The sequence below is a fragment of the Cajanus cajan genome, chromosome 3, assembly GCF_000230855.2.
Source record: "Cajanus cajan strain Asha chromosome 3, NIPB_CcT2T_4, whole genome shotgun sequence".
Lineage (NCBI taxonomy): Eukaryota > Viridiplantae > Streptophyta > Magnoliopsida > Fabales > Fabaceae > Cajanus > Cajanus cajan.
Genome location: NC_138519.1, coordinates 13,132,284 through 13,144,664, shown reverse-complemented (window position 1 = coordinate 13,144,664; position 12,381 = coordinate 13,132,284). Strand labels below are relative to the sequence as shown.

General features: G+C 36.4%; 2 protein-coding genes across 2 annotated transcripts; one reads left to right on the top strand and one right to left on the bottom strand.

Moving 5' to 3' along the window:
- Window positions 1–711: 711 nt before the first annotated feature.
- LOC145956070 (uncharacterized) lies at window positions 712–6,027 on the bottom strand. Its single transcript, XM_083071629.1, has 4 exons — window positions 4,462–6,027; window positions 1,673–2,826; window positions 1,233–1,339; window positions 712–732 (listed from the first exon to the last, which is right to left on the bottom strand). The coding sequence occupies exons 2-4, from the start codon at window positions 2,823–2,825 to the stop codon at window positions 712–714; spliced, it is 1,281 nt and encodes a 426-aa protein (XP_082927755.1). The 5' UTR covers window position 2,826; window positions 4,462–6,027.
- Window positions 6,028–9,770: 3,743 nt separating this feature from the next.
- Window positions 9,771–11,880, top strand: LOC109812577 (uncharacterized). The gene is made up of 5 exons (XM_020376570.3): window positions 9,771–10,086; window positions 10,172–10,513; window positions 10,622–10,859; window positions 10,957–11,079; window positions 11,164–11,880. Exons 1-5 carry the CDS (start codon window positions 9,865–9,867, stop codon window positions 11,307–11,309), a joined length of 1,071 nt encoding a protein of 356 aa, XP_020232159.2. The 5' UTR covers window positions 9,771–9,864; the 3' UTR covers window positions 11,310–11,880.
- The last annotated feature ends 501 nt before the right edge of the window (window positions 11,881–12,381 follow it).

Sequence of the window (12,381 nt, the reverse complement as noted above, 5' to 3'; positions counted from 1 at the left end):
GCTACCACATTCGCCTTTCCAGGATGATACATCAACTGGAAATCGAAGTCCTTTAGAAATTCCATCCACCTCCTCTGCCTCATATTCAACTCTTTCTGATCAAACAGATATTTCAAACTCTTGTGATCACTGTATACACTGAATCTCGCACCATACAGATAGTGCCTCCACGACTTCAAGGCAAATACCACAGCTGCAAGCTCCAAATCATGAGTAGGATAATTTCTCTCATGGGTCTTCAGTTGCCTCGAAGCATATGCCACTACTCTCCCTCCCTGCATCAACACACAACCTAACCCCTGGTGAGAAGCATCACAGAACACATCAAAATGCTCACCAGTGTTAGGTAACACCAAAACTGGAGAAGTGGTTAACCGTCTCTTTAGTTCCTGAAAACTCTGCTCACAAGCGTCCGTCCAAATAAAAGGTTGATCTTTTCGAGTCAGTTGAGTCAAAGGCATTACTATTCGAGAAAAACCCTCAATGAACCTCCGATAGTAACCCGCCAACCCAAGAAAACTCCTAATCTCTGTAGCAGTCATCGGACGCTCCCACTGAATCACAGCCTCCACCTTGGCTGGATCTACTGCAATCCCCTCTGCCGATATCACATGCCCCAAAAATCTCACCTCGGACAACCAAAACTCACACTTGGACAGTTTGGCATACAACTGTCTCTCTCTTAACACCTCCAAAACCGACCTCAAATGCTCACGGTGATCCTCCAATGATCTAGAATACACCAAAATATCATCAATGAAGACCACCACAAATCTGTCCAAGAACGGTCTAAAGATCCTGTTCATGTAATCCATGAACACTGCTGGAGCATTAGTGACACCAAAAGGCATCACCACATACTCATAGTGACCATACCTAGTCCTAAAGGCAGTCTTCGGTATGTCACTCTCCTTCACCCTAATCTGGTGATATCCGGATCTCAAATCAATCTTTGAAAACACTGAAGCTCCCCTCAGCTGATCCATCAAATCATCAATCCTTGGAAGGGGATATTTATTCTTTATCGTTAATTTATTCAGCTGCCGATAATCAACACACAAACGGGCCCCACCATCTTTCTTCTTCACTAACAGTACCGGAGCACCCCAAGGAGAAACACTGGGCCTCACCATCTGTTTCTCCAACAAATCCTCAATTTGTGTCTTCAGCTCTACCAACTCAGCTGGAGCCATCCTATAAGGAGCCACTGATACCGGTCCTGCACCTGGTACCAGATCAATGCTAAACTCAACATCACGCCTGGGTGGCAATCCTGGCACATCATCTGGAAACACCTCAGGAAATTCACTGACAATCTCGATCCCAGCGATAGCTCTCTCTGTCTCAATACTCAAAGTTGCAAACAACATGAAGCACTCAGCTCCATCCCTCATCAACTGCTCAGCCTGACCCGCTGATACCAACACCTCATCCTCCAACTGAGGAAACATTAACTCTCTCCGAGCACAATCTATAAGGATGTGATGGGCAGATAACCAATCCATCCCTAAGATTATGTCGATATCCACCATGGGCAACACAATCAGGTTCACTCGGAACCTCCTACCAGACACCTCTATCGGGCATCTCACACACATCTCCGACGTCACCACAGAAACTGAAGTCGGAGTAGACACAAACAAATCAACATGCAAGGAAGATACTGACAAACCCAATCTCTTCACACAATCAACAGAAATAAAAGAATGCGTGGCTCCAGAATCGAACAAAAATAAAACATCCTCACCTGCTGCCTTCCCCTTTCCCTTCACTAAGTCTGATGAAGTAGAAGCCTCTGCACCTGACAATGCAAACACTCTCCCCGCAGCTGTAGGTCTGGGTGGCCTCGGGGCACTCCCAGATGAAGTCGTCGGTGTCTGACAATCTCTAGAGATGTGGCCTGGCCTACCACATCTGAAGCAAACATTCCCCGGAAGGGAACAATCTCTCACCATATGTGCTCCTCCACATCGATAACACCGCATCGACTGTGCTCCGCCCTGAGGAGTAACAGGTCGAGGTCCCCTACTAACAGCTCCTCTCTGAGACTGTACAGGTCTGTCATAAGGTCCCCTCTGCTGGCCTCCCCTCCTGGACCCAGATGATCCCTCCTGAACTCTAGCAGCCTTACCGCTGCTACCACCACTCTCCAAACTCTCAACAGTCTTTGCCTTCTCAACCAAGGCAGGAAACTCTACTATGGACATGGGGACTATAACCCTCTTCAGCTCGTGCCTCAATCCCTCCGCAAACTTTCTACATCTCCAAGCCTCAGATATGGCCTGAGAGTAGAAACGAGCTAGATGCTCAAACCTCATAGCATACTCAGAAACAGACAAGCTCCCCTGATGTAATCTCATGAACTCTGCCTCCTTAGCGTATCTAACGCTATCCGGGAAATATTTCTCCAAAAAGACCCTCCTGAAGCAATCCCAGTCAACAGGCACACCCCTGCTCTCTAACATCTGCCTGGTGCCTCTCCACCAGTACTCAGCCTCGCCCCCCAGCATGTAAATTGCATAAGCCAACTTTCTCTCATCAGAAGATCCTAAAACACTAAAAATCTTCTCCATATCCCTCAACCACTGATCCGCCACATCAGGATCTGAATCCCCTCTGAACTGAGGAGGCTGACATCCCCTGAACTCTGCTAAATCTCTCCCCTCCTGAGAGACCACCGGTCTAGCTGCATCAGCCGCAGCTCTAGCTGCCTCAGCCGCAGCTCTACCTGCCTCCATATGAGCAAAGTGAGCACTCTGCTGCTGCATCGCCATGGCTATCATCTCCATGGCCCTAGCAATCTGGTCATACTGGGGTCTCACCATACTACAAGAATTCAAACATCCTATTAGTAACATAATACCCCCACAATTCACCAAAGGCTAACACATATCAGAGATATGACACAACAGAAACCTAGAAGGATCACTCCCCACATAGTATCCTAAAAGACTCGACCGGCTCTGATACCATAAAAGTGTAACGACCCGCCACGGTCTCTACACTTAGTGGAATCGCACTACAACTAGTTAACTAAGAGAATATTAAACTGGATAACACATACATACAGGCATAAATATAAAGATCAAAATAATTAAGTTTCTGTATATAAAATATAGCACCATATATGTACAGTCATCCCAAAATATTCCTTAGTGCCGGTCAAGCACTGACAAAAAAAATGTTACCCAGTATGGTAACTCAAAACACGAGACTCAGCTCCTCGTCTCACAACGATCATCTCTACTCCCAAGCTATCCCTGACCTGCTCCCATACCAAGTATGATCATCGCAGTTCCACCACATGGAAAACAGAAGGGTAAGCTAGAATTCAAAGATCAATAATACAAGTACAGAATAAAAATTCTATACTACACATGCATCCCAAATCCTGTCCCTAAGGAACCTTTCATCTCAATCAATCATTCATTCACCAAACATGAAGTCAAACACCACACTTCATCATATTAATAATCATGCAATGAATGCAACTCATGACAGATAGGCATACATATCAATCATCTAATGCGTCGTCACGCATACACCTAGGAGATCTCCATAACAATAGAGCTGTATAAGTGACATTCCATCCTACCGAAACCACCCCAACCGTTTTCACGCCCAAAGCGCCCGCTCGGTCACAGCTAAACAGGATATAATCCTCCCTCGGATTTACTCGGATGATGTCACTTACACACTTGGAAGTCCAGATCCACCGTCAGGTATAGCACAGCTGGGTACGAGCTTACCACGACCTTGGCATGCATTAACCAAGTCAATTGTGGAGTTCGCCCACCGACTATCCGCAAGGATCCACGCACCTTCCCGAGTACTTGGTTAAGGGAAAAACCCTCGACCTCATACCCCGCTCCAACACTAGCTAAGGACTTAGAGGAGACTCACCCAACCCAGTGGCCTATCTGAGCACCACTCTCCCAAATCCAGTGGCCTCCCAGAGCACCACTCTCATATATTAGTGGCCTATCCAAGCACCACTCTCAAGAGACTCTATGTGAGCTCTTCCAGTTCGAAATATTTTTCCTCTCCTCAAGTCCTAGGCTAGACTCATGCCATAGGCATCACATGCAATCATGCATCATACCTCATAAATGGTCTACCTACCATTATGATCAATACATACCATATGAACGTATCATATTCAAACATTCATATATATCATCACAAAGCATACATATGAATCACACCTCACCATACATCATATATCATACATACATGATCTAAAACTTCAACTTTAAACATGCATAAGCATCAATTCATTCATAAATATATTCAAGCACAGTGCCGTCAACTCGCGCCTGGCCTAACACCAACCCAAGAGCTCTAAGCTCTTCCACGCCTGATACGCTCAACCTGCGCCCGGCCTAAAACTATTCAGAGAGTTCAAAATTCTCATCCAAACTAACAAATTCAGCCACATGCAAACAATCTAGCTTCCCTTACCTGAAGATTGGCTCAGATAGCCAAAGACTGAATCAAAAGTATAATTTCCCCTCGAGGCTCAACTCGAAACTTCAGTCCTCCCAAAACAAGCTTTCTAATCTTCTCTCTAAAACTTCTCTCTAGAACCATAACTCCTCACGGCCCCCCCTTCACCCCTATTTATAGGCAATCCGGAGTGGCCAGAACGGCCCGTACCGATACCGGAACGGCCCGTTCTGAACTCCCAGATCACGCACAAAATCCACGCCCAGAACGGCCCGTTCTGAAAACAGAACGGCCCGTTCCGGGACTCATCCAGAACGGCCCGTTCTCCCTCAGGAACAGCCCGTTCTCCCTCCGGAACGGCCCATTCTCCCTCCAGAACGGCCCGTTCTCCTTCCTAGAACGGCCCGTTCTCCTTGCCGGAACGGCCCGTTCTCAACTACAATATGTAGTTCAATTCAGTAGTGTGGAACGGCCCGTTCCAGTTTGGGAACGGCCCGTTCTGGGCTACTGAATCAGCCTTTTTTTTTTTTTTTTTTTACAATGTTACAGATTTATTTATGAAGAATTTTATTTATCTCTATTTATTGTAAAATTATGTATGCGGGGTAGAGGATGTCACATACCTTACTGTCAAATTAACAGAAGGCATCAACATCATTAAGTAAATAGTAAACATTCAAAATTAGTTCTTACTATGTTTTTTTTTTAAATTAAAATAGGTCAGGTATAAAATAATTTAAAGGGGTTAAATGTGTTTTTAATTAATTAAATTTAAGACAAAATTATTTTTAGTCTTTTAAATTTAAAATTAATCTTTTTAATTTATGTAATTTTAATAAATCTTGTTTTAGTTCTTATACTCAAATTTTGTTAAAAATTTATCAAATATTATTATATAAAATTTATCTATTGGTGTTTCTATTAGTGAAAACATAATATTAAACCCAATTAATGATGTATAATTGTCTCGATCCATTACTTTTATATATATTATTAGTGACATGAGAAATTAAAACAAATTTTTAAAAATTACAGAGATTAAAAATAACAATTTTAAAATTGAAAGATCATAAATAAATTTATCCTAAATTTAATAGACTAAAAATATGTTTAAGTCTATTTTAAAATATCATTCAATCACAAATAATATCCCTGAAAAATTATGATATTTGTGATTTTAATTTTTTTTTATAAATAATACAAATAAATTTAAGCCTATATTTGGTGTTGATTTTATTGAAATATTAAAGATAAATGATTGATATTAATTTTTTACTTGCATTTGTCATTAATTTTTTTATAATATTAAAAATAATATAAAAATACAAAATAAATAATTGGATATTTAAGTAGTTTCATTTAACAAGTACTTGTCAACTGTGAGTAGGGATGACAAATATACCCGTGCCCGCGGGTAATACCCGAACCCGTCCCGACTTTGACGGGGAATACCCGGTTTGATCGTGTACGGGTACGGGTACAGGTAAAACCCGATATATTAAATCGAGTACGGGTACGGGTACGGGTATGAACTTACCCGCCTCGTACCCGTACCTGTACCCGTCCTCGTTTTCATTTTTAATTTAATATCCACTTTCAATTTAATTATATTAAAAAATTTTGATTTTTTATGTGTGATTATTTATTATAATATGAGATAGAGAAATAACCTAATTACAATTATAATATAATAAAAAAATAATTTAAAAATATCATTTTTTTTACAAAAAATAAAAAATAAAAAAATTGACGGGTACGGGTATACCCGATACTCGACGGGGACAAGGATGGGGATGAAAATCACATACCCGATGGGTACGGGTACGGGTACGGGGACGGAGATGAGTTTGACTCACGGGGACGGGAACGGGTATCAGGAAACCCGTACCCGACCCGCCGTTTTGCCATCCCTAGCTGTGAGGGATGTACCTTGTCGATTGTAAGGACAAATGTCCTCACTAAGTTTTTTATGTTGACTTTTTTATACATTATATAAAAATACTCATTTATTATGTTAAAATTTAAGTGTCATTATTGTTTTTTTATGTTGTAAAAAATTCAAAATTAATATATTATTTTTTGATCTTTATTTAAAAAAAAAATACATCTGAATTTAACTTACTAACTTATTTTTTCTAAAAAGAATAAGTGAATGTAAATTAGCAAATATACATATATATATATATAGAGAGAGAGAGAGAGATAGAGAAAAATAATTTTTGAAGGTGTTGAAAATGAGAAAAACATTCAATATATTTAGAATATAAATCCTGTAGAAAAAATTGTAATGTATATTTATATTCTAAAAATTATTAAATTATATGTTTGTTATTAGAAATATTTATTTTGTGTATAAGTATTGTTCTACCACCTAAAATTCCTAGATACATCATTGCGGGTTGATATGTATACTACCATACATGTCTCCATCCCATTTATAAATGGGTAAAAAAATATTTGTATATGTTACATATGAGTATTCACTTTAGCAATCCATTTATTAATTATGATAAATTTTATTTGCATATACGTATTCTTTTACCATTCCTAAAAGGATTGAAAATAGAGTTAATCACCTATACCCTGTCAGTGTAAAATTTTTTTGCACTGTCAACCAATCATATCTTTTAATAGTATCGTGTCAATTGCTTATTTAATGAAGTAAAAATAATAAAATAATTTAAAAGATATGATTGGTTGCCAGTATAAAAAAACTTTACACTGACAGTGTATAGGTGATTAACTCTTGAAAATAACCCATTCAAGACCAAGTTTTGACGGGGCAAAATTTAATCAACAAAATTATTAAGTTTGACTATGACTTATTTACTCATTAAAGATATTATTTTAAGACTAGACATGTTTAAAATATTATCCAGTCTAAAAGTTTTTTTTTATAGTAAAAATAATAAAAAATTACAAAGATAATCGCAATGAAAATTGATCTTAAGTCCTCGTACTTCTAAAAACTTTTTAATATAATGAATTTTATGAAAGGCATATAATTAAGCAATTAGACCTATAGGCCTAAATAGGCTAATAAGAACAAGTATTTAATATATTATTTATAATAATAACTATATATATTAAATAAAAAATTAATTATTATAAATTAACATATAAAAATATTTACACTGTTAAAAAAGATAATGTCTTTTAATGTACATATTCTATTAATTGTTTTGTTATTTGATTTTTAAAATACTCTTTTTCTTCCATATTTTTTTATTTAATTTTTATTCAATTTTTTCTATACTTTTCAGTAAATTTATTTTTCAAACTTCTCACTCCTTATAATTATTAACCATTCACATATATTTAACTTCAATTATTTTTATTATTTATTTTATTTTTAAAACACATTATATTAGTATTTTTTTTATATTTTAAACAAGTTGCTCTATCGATCCTATTAGGTTTTTTTTAAGACTAAAGCCTCATCTTTTTAACTAAGTCAAAAATCTTATTAAAGTTTATTTAATTAAAAAGTCACACTATAGGCATTTAAAAAGCTTATTAGACATAATTTGTGACCTGTTTTAAAAAATATTTATTATTATTATTATATCATATTTTTTTTAATGTATTAAAATCACATATTTTTATTTATCTTTTTAAAATTTTAAACATGTTGATTTTTTATGTTTCTTTTGTTTTTCCTTTATTTTTGATGTATACAAAAATGTTGATTTATATAAACAGTAAAACTTATAAGTTTAATGAAAGATAAATTTATATTCTTATAAAGATCTCAATACAAAATATATTTTTAAACAAATTATTATCGTAAATCTTATATTAATCATTAAACTTAAAAAATATGCTTTATATATATATATATATATATATATATATATATATATATTGTAAAAAAATTATTCAACTTTTATAAAATCTATCATATTTATTTTTACTTTAATTTTGGTGATAAATTATTACAAAGTAAATCATTAAACAAGTTTATAAATTAAGTAAAAAATTTATGTAGGTCAATCTAGACCTTTAAGAAAAAGCTTATCTCAGATAAATAAATAAAGTTCATGTCATGTATTCTCAACCAAGTCTAGAACTAAACCTAGCAAAACCTAGTTTTGGTCTAACCTAGTTTCACATCTAATGATATATCTCTATTATATACATAATAATAATAATAATAATAATATTAATTAAAATAAAAATTAAAAATTTGAATGACTTTAATAAATATAAATCACAATCACTTAAAAACAATTTTTATGTGACTTTTAAACTAACATTATCAAAATTAACAAACTTACTATATATAATGGTTTGTGACTAAATCACGGTGTAAAATGTTTATTCTATTAATGTATATTTTTTTTTTCAATTTAAAAAGTAAAAATTATTTATTTTATTAACTAGTAACCATTAATATTTTTTCCTAGAAAATCATGATTAGCTAGAATGGATGCAAGTTTCATTTGCATTCATCTAAATCAAAGAAAATTAAAATAAATTAAAAAATGATAATCATTTAAGTAAAAATTAATAAATAAATTTCAAAAACTTTACAGATTTCATCATAAACATAGTTCTTAATTTTCATCAAAAATTATAATTACTTATAAATTTAATTTAGATACATTATAAGTATAGAAATTTAAATTAATTAAACACTATTTTAGACACAACATTTAAAGTAATTATTATAAAAAAAATTAATATATAACAATTCATTCTTAAACGAAATAATGATATATCTTCTTAGAAATCCTTCCATAAATCTTCTCAGCAGGAAGATTTAGCATTATTGTATTAAACAATAATTTACTTTTTTTATTTTTAACATATTCTAATTAAATTAGTTATTCATTTTCCCTTTCAAACAAAATATCCTACTTTAAAAATAAAATTAATTCCCTCAACTTAAATTCCAATATTTATTTTCAAAATTTCTGTCTACAAGAGTACAAATCTCTGGCATGTCAAAACTCAGTTTCTGAAAATCCCATATTAATTATTATTTTTCCTATCTAAAAAATGATTTAGATTTAGTACAAATATTGTTTGAGAATCGAAAACCGCTCTCACGTGTTTGGTGCTACGAAAGGAGCGAAACCGAGGAAGCATGAAGCGAAACCAAAAACGGTACAAGTTAGAAAATGGAAAGACCATAACCCATTACCCAATACCCCACTTTTTTCTCTCCACGGAAGGCGCGTGGACCCACCCTCACCCCACGCGCGGGCGCGTGACGCGAAAAGCACCGCTTTTTTTTTTTTTTTTTCTCCCTCAATTTTTTAATTAAAAAAAAAACACTAAAACCGTTTCCCTGTGTTCCGAGACAGAGTGTACTTAAGGGAAGGCTCTGTTCGATGCATTACATTACTCATTACTCATTTACTCACTACTCATTCTCAGATCCATCGTAATCCTATTTTCCCTCTCTTTTCTCAAATGGCTGAGAATTTAGACGACGGTGAGTTTTGGCTTCCGCCTCAGTTCCTCACCGACTTCGACGACGCGTCGTTTGAGGCAACCGCCAAAACCGACGCCGTTTCAAGGACTCTCGTTCCCTACTTCAGCTCCTCCAGCGAGACCGAGAGCGACGAGGAGGAGCACCTCGCCGAGTTGACTCGCCAACTCGCGCGGTCCACTCTGGCCTCTGAGAACCCCAAGGTAACTAAACGACAAAAAAGTTTAACTCAGCGCTTGTTTTCTTTCGAGTAATAACTAGAGACAAAATGTTTGATTATTTTTGAAGGGCGTGTTTGGGGGCGGTGGCTCGCCGCAGTCTACTTTAAGCGCGTTCGGGAGCAGCGGGAAGGGGTCCAGTCCGGACGGCGTCGTTTCGCAGGAGAGTGCCACGTGGGATCTGCTGCGCGCGGCTGCAGGGGAAGTCGAGAGGATGCGCCTCGGCGACGACCGTTACCGTTACCGTTACCTTCACGGTTACGGTTACGATTGCGATTACGGTTTTGTCCGTAATGACGCGGTGAAGGCGTGCGGTGGCGTTAACGCTGCTGGCGTTGGGGTGGGGTTTTACTCTCGGCCTCACCAGAATCAGCAACAGTCGTTTTCTCAGCAGCAGTTGCAGATTGCGCAAGTGAGTGAAAACGACGCCGTATTTCTCGCCTTTGGCTTTGGCTTTGGCTTTGGCTTTGGCTTTGCGTTTTTGTTTTATTTATTTATTTGTTTGTGTTTTACTTTTTAGTTTGAGATGATGAGGCAGCAACAGCAACAGCAACAGAGACAAATGGTCCTAAACAGAGGAAGGAACAACAACAACAACAACAACGTGAGGGGCTTGTCTGGTTCTGCATGGCCTCCTCCTATGCAGAACGGGTCTGGCATGAGAGCTGTTTTTCTCGCCGGAAACAGAGAGAGCGCCGGCACCGGCGTGTTTCTGCCTCGCTCTGTCGAGACTCGCACCGAATCTCGGAAGAAGCCTGGTGAGTGAAGTGAGAAAAGTTCAAATTATTTTGTTAATTTGATTAATTTATTCGTTAATGTGATTATTGACTTTTGGGGTTTTGGTGTGTATTGCAGGGTGTAAAACCGTGCTGGTGCCAGATAGAGTGGCGCAGGCGTTGAATCTGAATCTGGAGGGTGTGATGAATGGCCACTTGCAACAACAGCAACACCACCACCAGCAGAATCCTCGTTTCAATGGTAAACTGAATGTGCCAATTTTTTTTGTTATTTTTTTTTAATTTTTAATTTTGGGGTTTCTGATTTATTGGTCATCATGTGCAGGATCAGCAGTTCCAAGGGCTCGGAGCAATAATAATAATAATAATTATCATGGTGTTTCTCATCAGAAGCGCAACAATCCAAAGCCACAGCCACAAGTGGTGAAGAACAACCATGAGATCCATTTGCCTCAGGAATGGACTTATTGATCTATTATTACTAGTTAGTCCTTTTTTCTAAGGGTTGGGGCAAATGGGATTTAGGTTTTAGTTTTTTATATTCTACAGGGTGAATGAATATCAATATATTATAGGTAGAAGAAATTAAGAAATAGGGTTTTTTTGTTTGGTTTGGGGGTAAAAGGAATTATAGGTTTTTTTTTTATTATTTTGGTTTTAGGAAAGGGAAAAAAATAAATTGGGGGGGGGGGGGGTGTGGGGTTATGGATAAAGCTATTGATGCAGCCGGCCAGAGGTAGCAGCAGAAGATGGCAGTGATATGAGTAACTTTTGTTCTTTTTGATGGCTTGGGAAAGGCAAAAACTGAGAATGAGGTGAATTTTTGGCCCCATTTTCAGGTTTTGGATGAAATAAAAAAATTGGAAAGTTGAAGCAATTAACTTTCAGGGCCTGGATTTGACGAGGTTACTTACAGCCTTTTGAGTTATTGAATCAGAATGTAATCATTTGGGGTAGTTATTACTTTACTCTGATTACAGCCTGTCCACCCCAATTACTAGTGTTAAGTAATAATGAATGAAATGAATTATCATTTAATGAATGCTCTTTTCTATATTCTTAAATTTATAATATTTAATTTTTTTTCTCAATGTCGCGAACCTCCTCTGTTACAGTGTACTGTGGGTAGTATTGCAATTTGATTTGCTGTAATAAGTAATGACAGATGTTAGTGTAATTAATAACCTTGTTAAATTGGTAAATCACTATCTTAAATCGTAAGGAAAGAGTTTTGACTTGTTGACGGTATAAATTAAAGTCGTTTTTGCTTACCTCAAGAAGCAGTTGCAGCTGGATTTGATCTGTAATTTGTTTACTTGTTTAGGTTTATGTTATTTACCTTTTAATTATACACCGCTTTATCTGATTATGCCTAATTTGTAATTATAGGGGTTTTGATTTGATTTCCATTCTCAATACATTCTCAATATAAAGACATTGAAGTTGATTCAAATACTATTATTATATTTTATTACATTAAACGGATATTCAAACCAATTTTATCAAAACACTAAATTCATCGTCACTTGACTCGTTATTTACT